Source organism: Aedes albopictus, chromosome 3 (genome assembly GCF_035046485.1).
Source record: "Aedes albopictus strain Foshan chromosome 3, AalbF5, whole genome shotgun sequence".
NCBI lineage: Eukaryota > Metazoa > Arthropoda > Insecta > Diptera > Culicidae > Aedes > Aedes albopictus.
The window spans coordinates 207,125,904-207,149,777 of NC_085138.1; the positions used below are offsets into that span (position 1 = coordinate 207,125,904).

The following is a 23,874-nucleotide window of genomic DNA, read 5'->3' on the forward strand; positions in this document are numbered from 1 at the left end:
TTTACCGCCTCGGCTATATGGGCCCCAACATATCTAGTAGGTCGAACTAACATTTTACTTTATCCTATTAAAACAAGATAAAAACACTAAATTAAAACATTTCCAGAGCAAAGTCTAACAACAAATTGAAAACAAATTTTGATGTTGTGATATTGCAAATTATGATAACTCAGGTTGTTGTCGATTTGGTCGTTTTAACGGTTAAAACATCAAAAATAAGAGCAGAAAAATGTTCCTGTAACAGCAAGTTGATGACAATTTCTGCTATCAGTGATAGCAAATTGATAACTGTTTTTGCTATCACTACGAAAAAATGGAAAAATCTTAAAAAATAAAGGTTTTTCGATTGATATGAAATCCTTAATGCCATAAAAGAATTACACTTAATTGTATATTCTTTGAATTATTATACAAGGTTGCCTAAAAGTTTACAATTTTTTTTTTATAAAAGTTTAGAGTGACAGCAAAACGAAATCTAAAGTTGAAATCAAATTTAGTCAAGACAAACTGATATCAATTTGCTGCTGAATACAAATCGAGTTTTCGGTTTGCTATAATTTAGTTGTCAGACTCTGCTCGGGTTACACCACATGAGTTTTATCTAATCTAACCTCGACATCGGAAGAAAACACTACACACGCGCGCACTACTATTTCTTTCAGAAATCACCAGAAAAGAGATCTGCATTTTGGAACGCCAGCGTATTTAAAGGAAATCCAAGATATGCATTCTAATGCAAATCTATGATTTCCAAGTTTATAAAATCTGACTCTGCCTGTACTTCGACACTTATGCGACACCTGTGAGTTGGAGCCATAAAAACGAACCGGTTCAAACTGCTCGAATATGAACTGTCACTCGAGCACAGGGATGCCAGGTGAAATTTTCAAATGTCTTCTCAAGACACGCTAAAATGTCTTCACATGTCTTCACATGGGGTGTTTAGTAATAAATTAATGTTAAAAGTCAAAATTTATATTATGTTCTAACTTAGCTTTCTTAGATCCTTGGAGATCCTCCAGGAAGTCCTCGGCAATTCTTACAGAAGTTCCTTGAGTTTTTTTCCGGAAGTTTATTGGGAGTTCCTCCAGAAACTCATCGGGAATCCCTTCATGAATTCCTTGAAAAGTTTGCCGGGAAATCCTCCTGTGGATCCTCGGTAATTCCTCCAAGAGTTCCTCGGGATTTCCTCTATAAGTTTGGCAAGAATTCCTTCAGAAGTTTCCCGAGAATTCTCTCAGGAGCTCCTCGGCATTTTTTCCAGAAGCTCCTCAGAAATTCCTCCAAGAATTCCTTGGGAATTCTTCCACGGATTCCTTGGAAATTCCTACAGGAGTTTCTCGCAAATTTCTCCAGGACATCATCGGGAATTCCTCTGGGAGATCGTCAGGAATTCCTGCAGGAGTTACTCGGAAATTCATCCAGGAGTTGGTCGAGAATTACTCCAGGAAAGAACTTCTTCAGTTGATCATCGAAAAACTCTACAGAAGTTTCTCGGAAATTCCCTCAGGAGATCCATGGGGATCCTTCAGGAAATCGACAAGTATTTCTTAAAAGATCCTTAAAAATTCCTCCAGGAGTACTATTAGAATTCATCCAAGGATCCTCAGGATTTCTTTCAAGAGATCTTCCGGAATTTCTACAGGTAAATTTCTTCCAGGAGTTCTCCGAGAATCCTTGCAGGAGTCTCGGGAATTCCTGCAGGAGAGCCTCGGGATTTATTCCAGGAAATACTGATAAATTCCTCCAGGAGTTGCTCGAGAATTACTCCAGGAGTTCCTCGGAAATTCCTTCCGGAGTTCCTCGGTAATTCTTCCGGGTGTTTCACGAGAATTCTTCCATGAGATCCTCGAGAACTCCTTCAGTTGATCATCGAAAAACCCTACTGGAGTTTCTCGGAAATTCCCTCATGGAGATCCTTCAGGAAATCAACGAGAATTAATTAAAAGACCCTCAACAATTCCTCCAGGAGTTCTTTTAGAATTCCAAGGATCCTCGGGAGTTCCTCCAGAAGTTCATCGAGAATTATTTCAGGAATTCCTTAAAAAGTTTCTCGGAAAAACCTCCAGGAATTCATTGGGAATTCCTCGGGAATTACATGTTTCTCAAGAATCTCTCCAAGAATTCCACGAGCAGTTTTTCATAGTTTCTCGAGGTTCTTTTCGGGTTTCCTGGGAATTCTCGACGATTTCCTGGAGCTATTAATAGGTATATCCAAATAAATTTCTGATAAACTCCTGAAGCATTTCCCGAGAATCTTCTGGAAGAATTCCCAAGAAAATGCCAGAGGGATTCTCGACGAACTTCTGGAGGAATTTCCAAGAAGTTCCAAGAGAAATTCCCAACAAAAACTCCTTTGAGAGTTATCAAGAAACTCCTGGAGGATTTTCCGAAACTCCTAAAGGTATTCTCCTAATGGCATACCCGAGAATCTCTTGGAGAATTTCCGAGGAACTCGAGGAGAAATTCCCGAGAAACTCTGGAAGAGTTTCCGAGTAACTCTGGAAGAGTTCCCGAGTAACTCTAAAAAACTCCTGGAAAAAAATCCGATGAACTTTAGAAGGAATTTCCGAGGAACTCCTAGAAGAATTCCGAGTAATACGTGGCAGAATTTTCCAAGAAATTTTCTAGCATCTCCTATGGGAATTCTAGAAGATCTCGCAGAGGAGTTCTCAAGGAATTCCTGAGGAACTCCTGAAAAAAAAATGTCGGTAAACTCCTGAAGGAATTTCCAAAGAACTTTCGGAGAAAATTCCGAGGAATTCATGTAGAGTTTCCCGAGGAACTTCTGGAAGAATTTTCGAGGAACTTCTGAAGTAATTTCCGAGGAACTACAAGAAATTACGTTGGAACTCCAGAATGAATTCCCGAGGAACTCCTAGCGGAATTCGTGAGGAATTTCTGGAGGAATTCCTGAGGAACTTCTGGGAGAATTTCCAAGGAACTCTTAGAGGAAAGAAATTCCCGAGGAACTCCTTGAAGGAATGCTCGAGGAACTTCTGTCGGAATTCCCGAGGAGCTCTTGGAGAAATTCCCTTGGAATTCCAGAATGAACTCCCGAAGAACTCCTGGAGAAAATCCCGAGGAACTCCTAGATGAATTCCCGAGACACACCTGGTGGAATTCCTGAGAAACTTCTTGAAGAATTTCCGAGGAACTCTTGGAGGATCAACTGAGGAACCCCAAGGAGGAACCCTTAAAGGAATTCCCGGGGAACTTGTAGAGGAATTTTCATTGAGCTCCAGAGAAATTCCCGAGGAACTCCTTGAAAAAATTCTAGAGGTATTCTTAAAGGTACATACATATTCTCTAGGAACTACTGGAGGAATTCCAGAGGAACGCCTGGAAGAATTTTCGAGGAACTGCCGAGGAACTCCTGGAGGAATTTCGATGGGAATTTGCGAGGAACTCCTGAAACTCCTAAAGAAATTCTCGAGGAAATTCTGAAGGAATTCCCGAGAAACTACCGGAGAAATTCCGGTAGAGGAAATCATGAAAGAATTCCCGAGCAACTCCTGGAGGAATTCCCGAGGAACTACTCGTGGAATTCCCGAGGAAATCGTAAAGGAATTCTCGAGGAACACCTAATTCTCGAAGAACTCCAGGATGAATTCCCGAGGAACTCCGGTAGGAATTTCCAAGGCTCTCCTGAAAAACAAAATCGCAAACTTCTGGAGGAATTCCCGAGGAACTGAAAGAATTCCTGAGGAACTCCAGGTGGATTATCCGAGGAACACCTGGAAGAAATCCTGGTTCTTCTGAGAAACTTTTGAAGGAATTCCTGATGAAATCCTGAAGAAATTCCCGTGGAACAGAGATTCTCGAGGAACTACTGGAGAATTCTTAACAGGCTTGTACAAATATTCGGACAAGTCTGCGGAAAAATCTGGATGAAGCTCTGTTTAAAATTCAAACGAAGTTCTGGGGAGAATTTCCGAAAAAAAACCTTGGTAAAATTCTAGAAACATCCTCTGTTTTTGGAGATTTTTGAAAAATTAGTGACAACCAAGTTGAATTCCCAGAGGAGTTTTGTTGATGGAAATTTTATTTTCTATAAACAATTGCAGATGAAAAATTAATTCAATAGTTCAGCGGTTCATACTCCGTGAAATTTCCATGAAATGGTGGTTGTCTTATTTGATTCGTATTTTAACTAAAAACTGCCAATATGAAGACCGAAAAATTAAGAATTTGTAAGTTTAAGGTTTTAAAAGTTTAAAGTTTTCTTGAAAATTTTATCTACAAAAATTGAAACGCATTTCATCTGAAATTGATCCAAGATTGAGTTAGTGGTTTAGATTAACAATATAAATAAATCTGGAGCTCGATTTGAATAGGTCGTATGTGCTTTTGACGATTAAAAATTTGATCAGTTGGATTCGCTTATTATAGCAAAAACCGTAGAAATTGTGCAAAGTTGATGCAACCAGCAGAATCCTCACAAAACAGGCTTTCTGTTCCGTCATTGAAAGTTTGCAAAATAACTGCCATATTGCTACAAAGACTAAAATAAACTGATCGAATTTTATATCGACAAAAGCACATACGACCTATTCAAATCGAGCTCCAGAAATATTAATTTCAAGCTTTCAAAAGTCTTTAGAAGTCTTCACAAAATTGGAAATGTCTTCCATATGTCTTCACAAAAATAAATGTCTTCATAGAACTTCAAATGTCTTCAAATTGAAGACATGTCTTCACATCTGGCATCCCTGCCCACTGAGTAGATGGCGGTAGTGAGCAAACGTCAAACAGGAGCAAAAGCGATGCGAGTGCCATGAGCGAGCGATTTGCGAACTACGGAAAATTTGAATAATCCGTTAAAAAGGGAAACGATGGGAAGTGAGTAGAGTGAGACGTCTGTTTGTCTGTGCTAATAAGCCAAAATCCCAAATAAGTCATTAAACAATGGAGTTAGCTAGAGTGACTGGAAGGGAGAGTGGCGTCATGTTCCGATTTTGACAGGTCTCCTGCTCATTTGGAACGCGCGTTTGTATGGATTTGACAGCAATTTGACACATGATCTTTGTTTCAATTTTGACATTGACGCCACTCTAAGTTAAAGGCACTCTAGAGTTAGCGAAGCTCATAATCGCAATCCATGACGACTTTTCGCGATGGGGATGACAGCCAAAATTGTAAACATAGTGTGAGTACAACTTAACAAAGTTTCGTCAAGTGTCATCGGTGCTTAACAAATTCCTTTGTGTTCAACTGTCACCCCGATCATCGGATGTCAAATATACATGGTAAACAAAAAAAATCAGCTGATCGCATCTGTCTCATGGATTGCCTTATACTGTGACTTGATGTGTGAGAAAGTGCATCTCCACTCTCACGGCAATCTGTCATGCTCGAGCAGGGATGCCAGATGTGAAGACATGTCTTCAATTTGAAGACATTTGAAGTTCTATGAAGACATTTATTTTTGTGAAGACATATGGAAGACATTTCCAATTTTGTGAAGACTTCTAAAGACTTTTGAAAGCTTGAAATTAATATTTCTGGAGCTCGATTTGAATAGGTCGTATGTGCTTTTGTCGATATAAAATTCGATCAGTTTATTTTAGTCTTTGTAGCAATATGGCAGTTATTTTGCAAACTTTCAATGACGGAACAGAAAGCCTGTTTTGTGAGGATTCTGCTGGTTGCTGATACTTTGCACAATTTCTACGGTTTTTGCTATAATAAGCGAATCCAACTGATCAAATTTTTAATCGTCAAAAGCACATACGACCTATTCAAATCGAGCTCCAGATTTATTTATATTGTTAATCTAAACCACTAACTCAATCTTGGATCAATTTCAGATGAAATGCGTTTCAATTTTTGTAGATAAAATTTTCAAGAAAACTTTAAACTTTTAAAACCTTAAACTTACAAATTCTTAATTTTTCGGTCTTCATATTGGCAGTTTTTAGTTAAAATACGAATCAAATAAGACAACCACCATTTCATGGAAATTTCACGGAGTATGAACCGCTGAACTATTGAATTAATTTTTCATCTGCAATTGTTTATAGAAAATAAAATTTCCATCAACAAAACTCCTCTGGGAATTCAACTTGGTTGTCACTAATTTTTCAAAAATCTCCAAAAACAGAGGATGTTTCTAGAATTTTACCAAGGTTTTTTTTCGGAAATTCTCCCCAGAACTTCGTTTGAATTTTAAACAGAGCTTCATCCAGATTTTTCCGCAGACTTGTCCGAATATTTGTACAAGCCTGTTAAGAATTCTCCAGTAGTTCCTCGAGAATCTCTGTTCCACGGGAATTTCTTCAGGATTTCATCAGGAATTCCTTCAAAAGTTTCTCAGAAGAACCAGGATTTCTTCCAGGTGTTCCTCGGATAATCCACCTGGAGTTCCTCAGGAATTCTTTCAGTTCCTCGGGAATTCCTCCAGAAGTTTGCGATTTTGTTTTTCAGGAGAGCCTTGGAAATTCCTACCGGAGTTCCTCGGGAATTCATCCTGGAGTTCTTCGAGAATTAGGTGTTCCTCGAGAATTCCTTTACGATTTCCTCGGGAATTCCACGAGTAGTTCCTCGGGAATTCCTCCAGGAGTTGCTCGGGAATTCTTTCATGATTTCCTCTACCGGAATTTCTCCGGTAGTTTCTCGGGAATTCCTTCAGAATTTCCTCGAGAATTTCTTTAGGAGTTTCAGGAGTTCCTCGCAAATTCCCATCGAAATTCCTCCAGGAGTTCCTCGGCAGTTCCTCGAAAATTCTTCCAGGCGTTCCTCTGGAATTCCTCCAGTAGTTCCTAGAGAATATGTATGTACCTTTAAGAATACCTCTAGAATTTTTTCAAGGAGTTCCTCGGGAATTTCTCTGGAGCTCAATGAAAATTCCTCTACAAGTTCCCCGGGAATTCCTTTAAGGGTTCCTCCTTGGGGTTCCTCAGTTGATCCTCCAAGAGTTCCTCGGAAATTCTTCAAGAAGTTTCTCAGGAATTCCACCAGGTGTGTCTCGGGAATTCATCTAGGAGTTCCTCGGGATTTTCTCCAGGAGTTCTTCGGGAGTTCATTCTGGAATTCCAAGGGAATTTCTCCAAGAGCTCCTCGGGAATTCCGACAGAAGTTCCTCGAGCATTCCTTCAAGGAGTTCCTCGGGAATTTCTTTCCTCTAAGAGTTCCTTGGAAATTCTCCCAGAAGTTCCTCAGGAATTCCTCCAGAAATTCCTCACGAATTCCGCTAGGAGTTCCTCGGGAATTCATTCTGGAGTTCCAACGTAATTTCTTGTAGTTCCTCGGAAATTACTTCAGAAGTTCCTCGAAAATTCTTCCAGAAGTTCCTCGGGAAACTCTACATGAATTCCTCGGAATTTTCTCCGAAAGTTCTTTGGAAATTCCTTCAGGAGTTTACCGACATTTTTTTTTCAGGAGTTCCTCAGGAATTCCTTGAGAACTCCTCTGCGAGATCTTCTAGAATTCCCATAGGAGATGCTAGAAAATTTCTTGGAAAATTCTGCCACGTATTACTCGGAATTCTTCTAGGAGTTCCTCGGAAATTCCTTCTAAAGTTCATCGGATTTTTTTCCAGGAGTTTTTTAGAGTTACTCGGGAACTCTTCCAGAGTTACTCGGAAACTCTTCCAGAGTTTCTCGGGAATTTCTCCTCGAGTTCCTCGGAAATTCTCCAAGAGATTCTCGGGTATGCCATTAGGAGAATACCTTTAGGAGTTTCGGAAAATCCTCCAGGAGTTTCTTGATAACTCTCAAAGGAGTTTTTGTTGGGAATTTCTCTTGGAACTTCTTGGAAATTCCTCCAGAAGTTCGTCGAGAATCCCTCTGGCATTTTCTTGGGAATTCTTCCAGAAGATTCTCGGGAAATTCTTCAGGAGTTTATCAGAAATTTATTTGGATATACCTATTAATAGCTCCAGGAAATCGTCGAGAATTCCCAGGAAACCCGAAAAGAACCTCGAGAAACTATGAAAAACTGCTCGTGGAATTCTTGGAGAGATTCTTGAGAAACATGTAATTCCCGAGGAATTCCCAATGAATTCCTGGAGGTTTTTCCGAGAAACTTTTTAAGGAATTCCTGAAATAATTCTCGATGAACTTCTGGAGGAACTCCCGAGGATCCTTGGAATTCTAAAAGAACTCCTGGAGGAATTGTTGAGGGTCTTTTAATTAATTCTCGTTGATTTCCTGAAGGATCTCCATGAGGGAATTTCCGAGAAACTCCAGTAGGGTTTTTCGATGATCAACTGAAGGAGTTCTCGAGGATCTCATGGAAGAATTCTCGTGAAACACCCGGAAGAATTACCGAGGAACTCCGGAAGGAATTTCCGAGGAACTCCTGGAGTAATTCTCGAGCAACTCCTGGAGGAATTTATCAGTATTTCCTGGAATAAATCCCGAGGCTCTCCTGCAGGAATTCCCGAGACTCCTGCAAGGATTCTCGGAGAACTCCTGGAAGAAATTTACCTGTAGAAATTCCGGAAGATCTCTTGAAAGAAATCCTGAGGATCCTTGGATGAATTCTAATAGTACTCCTGGAGGAATTTTTAAGGATCTTTTAAGAAATACTTGTCGATTTCCTGAAGGATCCCCATGGATCTCCTGAGGGAATTTCCGAGAAACTTCTGTAGAGTTTTTCGATGATCAACTGAAGAAGTTCTTTCCTGGAGTAATTCTCGACCAACTCCTGGATGAATTTCCGAGTAACTCCTGCAGGAATTCCTGACGATCTCCCAGAGGAATTCCCGATGATGTCCTGGAGAAATTTGCGAGAAACTCCTGTAGGAATTTCCAAGGAATCCGTGGAAGAATTCCCAAGGAATTCTTGGAGGAATTTCTGAGGAGCTTCTGGAAAAAATGCCGAGGAGCTCCTGAGAGAATTCTCGGGAAACTTCTGAAGGAATTCTTGCCAAACTTATAGAGGAAATCCCGAGGAACTCTTGGAGGAATTACCGAGGATCCACAGGAGGATTTCCCGGCAAACTTTTCAAGGAATTCATGAAGGGATTCCCGATGAGTTTCTGGAGGAACTCCCAATAAACTTCCGGAAAAAAACTCAAGGAACTTCTGTAAGAATTGCCGAGGACTTCCTGGAGGATCTCCAAGGATCTAAGAAAGCTAAGTTAGAACATAATATAAATTTTGACTTTTAACATTAATTTATTACTAAACACCCCATGTGAAGACATGTGAAGACATTTTAGCGTGTCTTGAGAAGACATTTGAAAATTTCACCTGGCATCCCTGTCAGTGGGTTTGCGTACCACAGCATTAATAGCATTGGGCGATTACGTTTGCGTGACGATGATATTTATCGCATTTTGTTCCAAGTAATACGTCTGTTTGTCTGTGATATTAGATTCGGGAATTGGAAATTATCCACTTATACGCGAGCGGTAAAGGCGGCGGCGGGCACAAATAACCGATTCGAATTCTGACGTTTCTTGGGGATCGCAATCGGTTTGCGCCACCAAACGGTGGGTGAAGGGGTGAGGAGGAGAATGAAACTGTTTTGACTTTCCCCCAAGAAACGTCAAAATCCGAATCGGATGGATATGCCTGCCGCCGCCTTTACCGATCGCGGATAAGTGGATGGGTTTGTGGTGGAGCCACAGACGGTCGCTTAGCGAAAAACGGACATAAAAGCGCGTGCAACAATCGCTCTTTGTGTGGAACCGAGCCAGTAAACACTTATCCAGGAATGTAATTCAGCTCGTGAAGTCTGAGACGCGCTTAAAGGATACCACGAGAAGGCAACGACCACTTCTCAACTCTCGCTGCTAATCAAGCTGTGTGATGCGAAGTTTCAGGAAGGCGGAGATGCCGAAATTGATTCGTTGTTTGCTCGTTTGCAGAATGTTGGTCTTACCCTGGACGAGTAGCTGAAGGTGGCCATGGTGCTGCGCAGTATGCCGCAGTCGTACCACTCTCTAACATCTGGAGGCTCGATCGGATGCTGACATAATATTTGTAAAGCTTTTGGATGAATTTCACAAGCGATGTGAACGGGACGGTGCTACTGCTGAACAGGTGCTCAAAACACAGAAGTCAAACAGGACGTGTTTCTTCTGTAAGCAGCCCGGGCACTTTAAAAAGGATTGTCGGAAGTGATGGCCAACGAAAGCGACTGAGCATGGAACGGAATCTACAAAGAGCAGCAAGTCAAGTAGCGGTCATCCGAGCAAGTTCAAGGCGAAACAAGGGAGCCGGTGAGCTTTCTTATGCAGGAGGAGAGGTATGTAAGTCAGTCATCACCTACGCGAAAACAATCGTAGACAGTTGATAGCGGTGCGTCGTGCCACATGGCGAACAGTGAAGTCGAATTGTGTTCAGGTTATGATGGAGATGAACCAGCCATCGGCTGAAAGTCTCGATAATAAAGATAATAATAAATAATAATGATGGCAAACGGGAATCATACGAAATCTGGTGGGCATGAAAATGGGTTTGTAAAGTATGTGGACGGAACTGATCAGCCGGTGGATATTAGGCTGAACAACGTCCTTTATGTGCCAGAACTCGATAGTGGACTAATTTCGGTGAGTAAGATTACGGACAATGGCTATGACGTGCTGTTCAAGCCGAATGTTGATGAAATTATTGACGGATCGAAGAAAGTGGTGGCGATAGGTGAACGTAATGGTGGGCTCTATGTTCTGAAGAACCAGGAATGTGTGGCGGTATCCAAAAGAGGCCACTCAATGAATTGCCAGCACACATGGTACAGGAGATTCGGCCATCGTGATCCAGCGGTGCTCGATCGGATTTTGAAGGAGCAGTTGGCGACATGAATGAAACTGGTCGATTGTGGGCAAAAGATTCCTTGTGAGTGCTGCCTTGAAGGAAAGTTTGCTCGTCCACCATTTCCTCAGCAAGCTGATCGCAAGACCACTAGACCTCTGCAGTTCATTCATACGTGATATGGTCTTGTGTGGCCCAACAGTCCCCCCAGGTGGCAACAGATATTTTATGGTGCTGATTGAAGAGTGAGGCAAAGGACTGCATCAAAAGCTTCGTAAAAATGGTCGATCACCCAATAATATTGTTACATCTGGTGTGCTACGTTTCCTACTTATTGTTATGGAATTACATTTTTTCACATTCAGTTGTAAAAGGCTTTTATCTTGTACCGAGTTTTCGAACCCTCTAAGCAGAATACCCTCTTCGAATGAGCGTAATTAGTTTCGTACATTTTAATTCCACCCATAGGGCTAATTACACTCATTCGAAAAATGTAAAAGGCTGTTTTTTTTTACACCACACATAAAACATATCGATTTCCTGTTGAAAAGTGTGCAAGTCTTCATCGTTTACTATTTCTAGGAAGAGTTTCATGTCATCGGCATATACGAGAGCTTTAACTTTTTAAGAATGAAGGAAATGGCGTTGAAGTACAGAATAAATAATAATGGGCCCAAATGTTCCTCACCAGATGTAACTTGAATAGGTTTAGATTTTACACCCTTGTATCATACTATTTGTTGACGATTGGAAAGGTATGACCCGACCCATTTAAGAAGACCTGAACCAAATCCTATTTTTTCTAGTTTAAAAAGCAACATTGGTACGTCAATTCGATCAAAAGCTTTACTGAAGTCTGTATAGAGAACTTCCACATGATTGCCATTGTCCATGGCCGTCAAAGAATAATGTATGAGTTCGAGCAAGTTTGTACATGTTGAACGTCCTTTGAAAAACCCTTGTTGCGTGTGAGCTATTCTGTCTTTGACCATGTCGAATAAAGTTTTATTGATTATTGCCTCAATGATTTTGGAAATGCAAGAGATTATTGCTATTCCACGGTGATTACATACGTCGGATTTTTTGCCGCTTTTGAAAATTGGCACTAAAAAGAGCTTTTCCACGTTTCAGGGAAACTACCTGATTCCAGTGACGTGTTATAAAGCCAGGATGTAAGTTCTACTGATACATTTTTCAAGAGTACTGGTGGAATCTCATCCGGACCAGCACCTTTGGAGGCATCTAGATTTTTTAATGCATCCGTAATGTCATGTGCTTTGATTTGATGAACGTTGATGTCTTTAGATACCTAGCTTAGGAAGAAATGAAAAAAATTCACGATCCCGATTTTCCTCCAAATTTGTGGTGTAGACTTCTTCAAAGAATGTTGCAAAAAGATTGCAATTTGCTTCAGAGTCTACTCCAACTTTTTCGTCAAGGTGCATTTCAGGTGGAAAATTGTCAGATTTTAATTTAGTTTTAACGTAATTAAAAAAAATCTTCGGGCATGATTTTATTTCCCACTCAGTTTTTTCGTTATACTCTTCGGATGCAATATCAATGGCATGATTTAATTGGCCGCAAATATTTAAATAATTGGATAAGCTTTGATCACTCCTATATTTTTGTATGCTTTGTATGCTTTCTGTTTTCTGTTCTTCAGGTTTTTAATTTCTCGATTCAGGGCTTAGTTGGCGTTCAAACTGTCAATATGTTATCAAAGATTTTTCCTTCTTTAAATCGTTGCATGCAACTTTTGGAGGGAGTCTTTTATAGGAAATATCGTACCTAACATAAATCGCTTCAAACTTTCAAATTCGATTGGGTAATATGAAATATTTTGCATGAGTCGCTAATTTAGATGTTAATTGACTTATTTATCCTTTCTCATTCATATTTCGACTTCTGTGATAATTTGAATATCCACTGAAATATTATTTTCCAGCTACATTTCACACTAATCAAACTTATTTTGGTTGATTGTTTAGCAGCAGATGTCCCTGCCATGAACTCAAGTGAACTTGTGTACGCTAGCCGCTGCGAAGTCGTGTGCGAAATTCGACTGTGATCATAATATATTTTAGCCGAGTCTAAATGGGTGCAAATGTCGCAATATTTTGCCCTATAAATTGAGGTATAGCTCAAAATTGTGACGTGCTGGATCAAATCTGAGCCCGGATTCGGATTCAGCGGCCCAAAAATCTGTCAGAGACACATAAGTTTGCTCTTGAGACAGACCAAAAGATAAGTTTTGTTACGCTGTGTGATTAAAAGAAGGAAAACATCTGCTGGAATTATTAGAATTAATTTCCCAAAGAACAAGCTTTTCATAGGGTTCGGTCAAGTGATATTCGGCCTAATAGTACATTCTATTTTGTGACATTTGGGGTTTGGCTTTCGGGCAATGACATTCAGGCTAATGGTTTAGGAAAAATCGTCAACTAATGGTTTAGTTAAGGTGAAACGGGACGCCGTGTTATTTTTCCTATCTTGCCTCTCTTTCTAACAATTTGCCTCGCGATTTTGAAGATGGTAATCTCGAGACCTATCGCACTGAAGATGCTGAAAACCAATCAGCATATGCACTGCAAGTGAGCATACACAATGATAGGTTTTTGTTGCAAAATATGAAGTAGAATCTGAGATTACCATCTTAGTAGCAACAGAGCAATGGCGGATATTTTCTCGACCGTCCCGTCCGCTCTTAAAATCGTCACTAATTGCTTAGGTAAAATCGTCACCATTCAGGCTAATGGTTTAGGTTAAATCGTCATTTAAGTTATTATTTCTACGTATTTCAAGCGATGATCCAGAATCACATTCATGATGAAGCGTTGATCAAAAAAAGACTAGATTGAGTTTTAATAAGGGCGAAAGTAACATGATAGATTTCTCTTCGTCGACCCTCTCTTCTTTAAATTAAACTGACGAGATACAAGATTGATTAAACTTTTTGCTATAAAACGCTAGGTTGGGATGCGATCTTGCGTTCGAACGTAAAATAGTTCAATCAAACTTGCATCTTGTCAGTTTAATTTGAAGAAGAGAAGATCGACGAAGAGAAATCGATCATGTTACTTTCGCCCTTATTTAAACTCAATCTATGTCACGTCACGAAAAACTTATTTATTGTACGTGCAGTTGAATCCCGGAATTTGCGACTAGCGAATTTGGATTTTTCTCCAAATCCGTGCGTCGGACCTAACTTCGGAAGTGGTGCGCTGTATAGCGGACAAGGTTTACTATACAGCGCATCACTTCCGAAGTTAGGTCCGACGCATGGATTTGGAGAAAAATCCAACTTCGCTTGTCGAAAACTCCGATTTTCAACTAAATTGAGAATACTCTTATGTTTATGGTTTTCTATTGAGTGCGTGATCAACAATTCCGGGTAATTTTGCTGTTTGGCACAAACATTATGATTTGAAGTGATCATGCTTTTACCACAGACAAACAGACGTAACACTCTGATAATTCCCATCGTACTTCGATTTACCAATCTTTTTCAAAATTTGATAGTTGGCCAACTACCCACCTGTGGCGCTCACATCGTTTTTGTTCGAGTTTGACGTTTGCTCACTACCGCCACCTAGTTGATGGTCGGCCAAACTTAGTCATTTTAGCATTGGGCGAATATGTTTCCGTGACTATGATTTGAATCGAAAAATGTTCGAAGTGTTACGTCTGTTTGTCTGTGCTTTTACATTAATTTTTGTTTCAGAGTGATTTGCCCTTCTTCAAACTATAAGCTGTGCATTCAAAATTATTCTAAAACCATTTCTTGTTTGCCCTTAAATTTAACTTTCGCATCTAAATTTGAATAAAAATAATATCCGACATTTTTACAATAGATTCAAGAAAATGTTATCATTACAAATAAAAAATATGTTTTTTTTTTCAATAAAAATGTTTCAAATTTTTATTAGATTGGGAATACTTCTGCATTGAGAACTCTGGAAAATTTTTACGAAATGGTACTTTCTGGGGAATGGTACATTCTGGCAAACGGTTTTCTGGGAAATGATTCTTTCTGGCAAACGGTTTTCTGGGAAATGGTATTTTCTGGCTTATGCTTTTTTGGCCAATGGCATTCTGGCAAATGGTTTTCTGGCAAAGATCACACAATCGCAAAGATGTCAATTGCATAATAAAATAAGTTATTATGGAATAACAACTGTATATGAAATCAGTAATTTTTATGTTATTAACATATCTTATTATGTTATAAACTTGTCTGTCATAAGCGGCAAAATAACAAAAATCATAACAAAAAAAAATGTTCCTGGAAGACAAATTTAATAACATGTTTTGTTAGACTCGATAACAACTTAATAACAATAAATCTGGCAGTGAATTTGAAAACATGTTATTCTTGCGTAATAGTTCATCACACAGAGAAACGAAAATATCCAAAAATGAGTTCTTCCCACCCAACTTCGGGATTGCGTGCGTCAAGCCAATTTTGAATTGACGAAATTGATGTTTATGCTGGGTTGTTCCATTAGCATCCATGTGAAAAAAATACTTAATAGTAAGTTTTTTTCACCCAACCGAAAAATCAATAAGGTTCTATTCACTCAAATTTGAGTACTGTGGCAGAAACTCAATGTTGCACTCGAACTGCAAAAGTTGTGCTGTTTCTCTCTTCACTCTCTGAAAACCATAGAAAGAGCGCATGAAAAAGGAGATGAAAAAGAACTCAAATTTGAGTTAAAAAGATCCCAAATTTGAGTTGTTTAGTTTCTCCGTGCACATATTTGTACATTTTTAATGTTTATAAATAAAAATGGAATGGTGTTTTTATGTCACGAATAGGCCCGAAAACAAGCCAGAGCTCCGACGTGTTCATACGAAAAAAAAATAATTGGAAAAATCGATCGGGAAGGCACCGAAAACGAGGAAGTTTGAAATTTTATTTTGCGGGGCATTTATCCACAAAGCTGCATGCCAAAAAACACAGTAGGCAGGCAGAACGAAGTTTGCCGGGACAGCTAATAGTAGAATAATAAAAAATGGCCACAACAAAGTATATTATTGAAATGTTATATCACAGACAAACAGACGTCTCACTCTACTCACTTCCCATCGTTTCCCTTTTTAACGGATTATTCAAATTTTCCGTAGTTCGCAAATCGCTCGCTCATGGCGCTCGCATCGCTTTTGCTCCTGTTTGACGTTTGCTCACTACCGCCATCTACTCAGTGGGTTTGCGTACCACAGCATAAATAGTTTTGGGCGATTAAGTTTGCGTGACGATGATATTTATCGCATTTTGTTCCAAGTAATACGTCTGTTTGTCTGTGGTTATATAGTGGATGAACCTCAATCACTTGATCTTAACAAAATAAGATTGCCCAACAAAATATTTTATAAAAAAGTAACACTTTGATAAGTTAATAATAACAAATTATGACGTGAAAACAGGCAATGTGATTCTGTTTTTATGAATTTTATATTCTCTGCTCAGGAATCGATCAACTAGTTTTCTTAATAAAAAAAAAAACAAATTTGAAATAATCACGTTTAAAGTTTTGCGCTTTGCCTTGTCCTTATGAAGAGTGTGTGCTACAATGGGCTGTAACTTTTATTGTAGTGTTCCAATCATTATGCTATTTAACCTTTAAGGACGCGCGCCATCAAGCTACCGAAACTGCACCGCGCTTTTTTGTAGGTTTTTTGGTAGTGTTGTACTTTTTACAACAGCGTGCGTCCTGAAGGGTTAAAATATGTATCGATGAAAGTCCAGATCTAAGCCTGAAACCCAGAAGTCAAAATTTCAAATTCAAATTGGCATTCCATCTGGAATCTGGGATTCCGTCTGGAATCTGGGATTCCGTCTGGAATCTGGGATTCCGTCTGAATCTGGGATTCCGTCTGGAATCTGGGATTCCGTCTGGAATCTGGGATTCCGTCTGGAATCTGGGATTCCGTCTGGAATCTGGGATTCCGTCTGGAATCTGGGATTCCGTCTGGAATCTGGGATTCCGTCTGGAATCTGGGATTCCGTCTGGAATCTGGGATTCCGTCTGGAATCTGGGATTCCGTCTGGAATCTGGGATTCCGTCTGGAATCTGGGATTCCGTCTGGAATCTGGGATTCCGTCTGGAATCTGGGATTCCGTCTGGAATCTGGGATTCCGTCTGGAATCTGGGATTCCGTCTGGAATCTGGGATTCCGTCTGGAATCTGGGATTCCGTCTGGAATCTGGGATTCCGTCTGGAATCTGGGATTCCGTCTGGAATCTGGGATTCCGTCTGGAATCTGGGATTCCGTCTGGAATCTGGGATTCCGTCTGGAATCTGGGATTCCGTCTGGAATCTGGGATTCCGTCTGGAATCTGGGATTCCGTCTGGAATCTGGGATTCCGTCTGGAATCTGGGATTCCGTCTGGAATCTGGGATTCCGTCTGGAATCTGGGATTCCGTCTGGAATCTGGGATTCCGTCTGGAATCTGGGATTCCGTCTGGAATCTGGGATTCCGTCTGGAATCTGGGATTCCGTCTGGAATCTGGGATTCCGTCTGGAATCTGGGATTCCGTCTGGAATCTGGGATTCCGTCTGGAATCTGGGATTCCGTCTGGAATCTGGGATTCCGTCTGGAATCTGGGATTCCGTCTGGAATCTGGGATTCCGTCTGGAATCTGGGATTCCGTCTGGAATCTGGGATTCCGTCTGGAATCTGGGATTCCGTCTGGAATCTGGGATTCCGTCTGGAATCTGGGATTCCGTCTGGAATCTGGGATTCCGTCTGGAATCTGGGATTCCGTCTGGAATCTGGGATTCCGTCTGGAATCTGGGATTCCGTCTGGAATCTGGGATTCCGTCTGGAATCTGGGATTCCGTCTGGAATCTGGGATTCCGTCTGGAATCTGGGATTCCGTCTGGAATCTGGGATTCCGTCTGGAATCTGGGATTCCGTCTGGAATCTGGGATTCCGTCTGGAATCTGGGATTCCGTCTGGAATCTGGGATTCCGTCTGGAATCTGGGATTCCGTCTGGAATCTGGGATTCCGTCTGGAATCTGGGATTCCGTCTGGAATCTGGGATTCCGTCTGGAATCTGGGATTCCGTCTGGAATCTGGGATTCCGTCTGGAATCTGGGATTCCGTCTGGAATCTGGGATTCCGTCTGGAATCTGGGATTCCGTCTGGAATCTGGGATTCCGTCTGGAATCTGGGATTCCGTCTGGAATCTGGGATTCCGTCTGGAATCTGGGATTCCGTCTGGAATCTGGGATTCCGTCTGGAATCTGGGATTCCGTCTGGAATCTGGGATTCCGTCTGGAATCTGGGATTCCGTCTGGAATCTGGGATTCCGTCTGGAATCTGGGATTCCGTCTGGAATCTGGGATTCCGTCTGGAATCTGGGATTCCGTCTGGAATCTGGGATTCCGTCTGGAATCTGGGATTCCGTCTGGAATCTGGGATTCCGTCTGGAATCTGGGATTCCGTCTGGAATCTGGGATTCCGTCTGGAATCTGGGATTCCGTCTGGAATCTGGGATTCCGTCTGGAATCTGGGATTCCGTCTGGAATCTGGGATTCCGTCTGGAATCTGGGATTCCGTCTGGAATCTGGGATTCCGTCTGGAATCTGGGATTCCGTCTGGAATCTGGGATTCCGTCTGGAATCTGGGATTCCGTCTGGAATCTGGGATTCCGTCTGGAATCTGGGATTCCGTCTGGAATCTGGGATTCCGTCTGGAATCTGGGATTCCGTCTGGAATCTGGGATTCCGTCTGGAATCTGGGATTCCGTCTGGAATCTGGGATTCCGTCTGGAATCTGGGATTCCGTCTGGAATCTGGGATTCCGTCTGGAATCTGGGATTCCGTCCGGAATCTGGGATTCCGTCTGGAATCTGGCATTCCGTCTGGAATCTGGCATTCCGTCTGGAATCTGGGATTCCGTCTGGAATCTGGGATTCCGTCTGGAATCTGGGATTCCGTCTGGAATCTGGGATTCCGTCTGGAATCTGGGATTCCGTCTGGAATCTGGGATTCCGTCTGGAATCTGGGATTCCGTCTGGAATCTGGCATTCCGTCTGGAATCTGGCATTCCGTCTGGAATCTGGCATTCCGTCTGGAATCTGGCATTCCGTCTGGAATCTGGCATTCCGTCTGGAATCTGGCATTCCGTCTGGAATCTGGCATTCCGTCTGGAATCTGTCTGGGATTCCGTCTGGAATCTGTCTGGGATTCCGTCTGGAATCTGTCTGGGATTCCGTCTGGAATCTGGGATTCCGTCTGGAATCTGGGATTCCGTCTGGAATCTGGGATTCCGTCTGGAATCTGAAATTCCGTCTGGAATCTGGGATTCCGTCTGGAATCTGGGATTCCGTCTGGAATCTGGGATTCCGTCTGGAATCTGGGATTCTGTCTGGAATCGGGGATTCCGTCTGGAATATTGGATTTCGTCTGGAATCTGGGATTCCGTCTGGAATCTGGGATTCCGTCTGGAATCTGGGATTCCGTCTGGAATCTGGGATTCCGTCTGGAATCTGGGATTCCGTCTGGAATCTGGGATTCCGTCTGGAATCTGGGATTCCGTCTGGAATCTGGGATTCCGTCTGGAATCTGGGATTCCGTCTGGAATCTGGGATTCCGTCTGGAATCTGGGATTCCGTCTGGAATCTGGGATTCCGTCTGGAATCTGGGATTCCGTCTGGAATCTGGGATTCCGTCTGGAATCTGGGATTCCGTCTGGAATCTGGGATTCCGTCTGGAATCTGGGATTCCGTCTGGAATCTGGGATTCCGTCTGGAATCTGGGATTCCGTCTGGAATCTGGGATTCCGTCTGGAATCTGGGATTCCGTCTGGAATCTGGGATTCTGTCTGGAATCTGGGATTCCATCTGGAATCTGGGATTCCGTCTGGAATCTGGGATTCCGTCTGGAATCTGGGATTCCGTCTGGAATCTGGGATTCCGTCTGGAATCTGGGATTCCGTCTGGAATCTGGGATTCCGTCTGGAATCTGGGATTCCGTCTGGAATCTGGGATTCCGTCTGGAATCTGGGATTCCGTCTGGAATCTGGGATTCCGTCTGGAATCTGGGATTCCGTCTGGAATCTGGGATTTCGTCTGGAATCTGGGATTCCGTCTGGAATCTGGGATTCCGTCTGGAATCTGGGATTCCGTCTGGAATCTGGGATTCCGTCTGGAATCTGGGATTCCGTCTGGAATCTGGGATTCCGTCTGGAATCTGGGATTCCGTCTGGAATCTGGGATTCCGTCTGGAATCTGGGATTCCGTCTGGAATCTGGGATTCCGTCTGGAATCTGGGATTCCGTCTGGAATCTGGGATTCCGTCTGGAATCTGGGATTCCGTCTGGAATCTGGGATTCCGTCTGGAATCTGGGATTCCGTCTGGAATCTGGGATTCCGTCTGGAATCTGGGATTCCGTCTGGAATCTGGGATTCCGTCTGGAATCTGGGATTCCGTCTGGAATCTGGGATTCCGTCTGGAATCTGGGATTCCGTCTGGAATCTGGGATTCCGTCTGGAATCTGGGATTCCGTCTGGAATCTGGGATTCCGTCTGGAATCTGGGATTCCGTCTGGAATCTGGGAATCCGTCTGGAATCTGGGATTCCGTCTGGAATCTGGGATTCCGTCTGGAATCTGGGATTCCTTCTGGAATCTGGCATTCCGTATGGAATCTGGCATCCCCTATGGAATCTGGCATTCCCTGTGGAATCTGGCATTCCCTGTGGAATCTGGCATTCCGTATGGAATATGGCATTCCATCTACTATCTGGGATTTCGTCTGGAATCTGGCATACCGTATGGAGACTGGAATTCCCTCTGGAATTTCATTTGAAAAGTGGAAATGTCTCTGGGATTACATTTGAGTCTGGGATCTGAGGTCGGGGATGGCGTTCGTAATCTGGGATTCCATTTGGAATACGGAATACCGTCTGTAGTCTTGGATGCCACGTGCAATCTGGGATTTCGTCTAGAATCGGGGATTCCGCCTAAAATACGGAATTCTGCCTGGAAAATAATATAAAGTGAGAAGAAGACAGAAATGCCTTGGGAATCATTTGGGCCATTATCGTAAATTATGAAAAAGGAAAAAAAAACTCCTTTGGCAATACTTTATCGCTAAAACGCTGATACTAGTCGTAAAATTGTTTGTCCTGCTAGATACGACTGTGAGACGATTGGGTCTAGGTTTAAAAGCTATTTTTGAACTTACCATTTGCTCTACTGGAAAAAGTGTATTGACATACAAGATATTTCTCCACCAATATTTTGGACAATTTATGTGGTCTTGCGTAGGAGGCTCGAAGACAGAGTTTTGTTCTAAATATCGCATAACAACTTCGACCACTCCCAAAACATAAAGGTATGGTGCGGTTAACCTGGATTGGATATAATTGACTAATGAAAGGATCATGTGTAGCTGAAGTTAGCAATTGAACAACTTACCTCACGAATCGATAGCCTACTAATCCAAAAAAGTGGTAAGAACCAGCCGTGAACTCATTAACGCCTTGAGTGAGTTTTTCTAGTTTACCTTTGGCATTAGTGCGGAAATAAATGTACGATACCAAAAATCCGCTGATGAAGAAGAAAGTGTCTACGCTATATGCTCCATTTAGAATGGCTTGGAATAGTACTTCTCGTTCGACTACCTTTCGTAATTCCATGTTGTCAGAGTACTTGAAAACAACAATCATTGTGTGTCCTGTAAAAGAGAAGGAACAAAGACTGGTAGTAGTATTATAAAACATATATATGCTAAATCGAAAAGTGTGCCAAAGTTGAAGAATATTTCTATGACAAGCTGAGAACCAATGCTATTATGATACAGACATCGCTTTTCTATTATATTACTGGTATTGAACAACTATGCTGCCGTATGAGCATAGTTGTCCCATATTCTATGGGAATCCCAATTGACATGGGACAGCTATGCTGCACATGACAGTATGTATGTGAAATCTAAGTATTTTACGAAATAAAAAAATGTTTTTTAGCGAAATTAGGTGATAACGAAATGTGTAACATTCAGAATTCACAGAAACATATAATATTGATAGCATACAATAACTAAAATCTATTGGTCATACTCGTGTTATTTTTATACTGTATAAAAAAACATTACAAGCACAAAGTTTTACTACCTATATTTAGTTTTATTTAAATATAATTTACTATATTTAGTTGTTACCTAAAATGACCCAGAGCATTGAAATGGCTCGTAATCCATGGATGGACGGAATCGTATCATTTCCAACATTCTTATCACAAATCGCCTGGAAGTTGGTTACCACAGAAAACGATAGCAGTAGTTCAGCACAAACACCTGAAATATATGAACATTATAATAGCAATATTTTATATATAAAACATATGATCATACCAAGTTTCTCTTCTTCAGGTGGGGTTGGTTCAATTGCGAGATTTTCATCAGAGTTATTATTATTTACCCCAGTAGGTATACCAAATGCGCTACAGTTAACTTTATTCGCTTTGTCCGGAAGACCTTGTGTGAGGTCATATGTTGTACATCCCAGGCCAGAAGATGATTCGGAACTGAGATCCTTTGAATATTTCTTCATTCGTATCTTATCTGCATATTTTTTTCTTAGCACTAAATCGTATCCAGTGCCTCCGAACAGTAACAGTGCGACAAATAGGGTGGCAGAACTGCAAGAAAGATCTTTGAATTTCTATTACCTTGTTATAAATTTCGTAAAGAGCTGTAGCAAAATGAAATGTGAGTCAAAAATATGCATTTTTTGGTACACATTAAGCGATTTTATAAAATACGGTGCCTCCTGTAAAGGTTGGATTTGGAAAAAAAATGCCTACAGAAGACGACAATAATGATGAATACGAAAAAGAATTTTAGACGCAGCTGTTCCTAGCTGAACATAGGTTAAGGGTAAAAAATTTTAATATAGGAATCAAATTGTGAACTATTATTTCGTGAAAGCTTGGTCATTGTTGCAGCATCAGCTTATCCTTTCTATTGCATCATATTGGAAACAGCTCGCTGACGTAGTGTATGGTTTAGGCCAAAAAATACTGTAATACAAAAGGAGGGCCAATATATTTAGTTAAAACATTTTTCCATTGGAGAGAAATGAAGATGAGGAAATAAATTGAAATGCATACGCTTATCTTAGCGTATATATAAATAGATATCGTGGGTTTTCTGCAATAGGGGCACTCAAAAAATGTGAATTTTCAGAATTAGCGTTTGAAGGTTGGGAATCTTGATGCACCTCCAATCAGTTTACTTATTTCTCTCATCATTTGACAAAAGTAAACGAATTTTAAATATTGTATCATGGAAAGGGACTAAAGTACTATCAGTTTCACGAATTTTGGATTGCTATTTTTCAACGACTATTAGTATTTTTCAACGACTATAAGCTAACTGATTTTGAGTTGTGCCTTTGTTTCGGAAAATTGGTGAAACTGCCAAATTCTCACGATTCTCATCGAATTTCGAAACGGGTCTTTGTGAGATGAAAGTTTACATAGTTTTTCATCATTTGTCATCAAAATCTCAAAAATGACAAATTTTGAGTTGTGCCCCTATTGCAGGAAACCGACGATATATAGTCCCAAGTAACAATGACAGCTGAACAGCTTATTCAGTCAAAATTTTCAACATCAAGCTTAAGAGCGGCTTATTCATCTTTTGTACAGCAACAATGTCCCTGGGAGACAGCCGTAGAAAAACAATGGCAATGGAAAGAAATACGAAACGAAATCGATGGCGACTCTTGCAACGAAAAATGACTTGACATCGGAAGCTCGTTACGTGGTATCGCAATATCATCGGGAGCATTGACATATTCGTCGTCAATGTAGTCAAACAGTACGACTGCAGCGATCGACACGATCGGTCGTGTTCGTGGTGTACTCACCAGAAAGTATTGTGCGTTTAGCACCAAATTGATTTCCGAAAAAACTTCATTGACTTCCGCTGCCTTTCCTTTGCGTTAAACATAACGTCGGAAGTAGTGCGCTGTACAGTAAATCTGGTTTTCTATTCAGCGCACTACTTCCGATGTTATGTTTAACGCATAGGAAAGGCAGCGGAAGTCAATGAAGTTTTTTCGGAAATCAATTTAGTGCTAAACGCACAATAAACTGCATTGGAGTATAAACGAAAACTCGTTGGCAATATAGCGCTAGTTCACTGCGCCATTTTT

At 41.2% G+C, this 23,874-nt stretch overlaps 1 protein-coding gene across 1 annotated transcript in view; it reads right to left on the reverse strand.

The window, feature by feature from the left end:
• The window catches only part of LOC134291228 (nose resistant to fluoxetine protein 6), an 86,103-nt gene extending 62,442 nt beyond the window's left edge, over positions 1 to 23,661 (reverse strand). Inside the window, exons 1-4 of the mRNA XM_062858727.1 lie at positions 22,068 to 23,661; positions 21,876 to 22,010; positions 21,131 to 21,389; positions 20,898 to 21,063 (exon numbers count right to left, since the gene is read on the reverse strand). Coding sequence (XP_062714711.1) covers positions 20,898 to 21,063; positions 21,131 to 21,389; positions 21,876 to 22,010; positions 22,068 to 22,266 — 759 coding nt within the window. The 5' untranslated portion in view covers positions 22,267 to 23,661. The remainder of the gene's footprint in view (positions 1 to 20,897; positions 21,064 to 21,130; positions 21,390 to 21,875; positions 22,011 to 22,067) is intronic.
• Between the last annotated feature and the right edge of the window lie 213 nt (positions 23,662 to 23,874).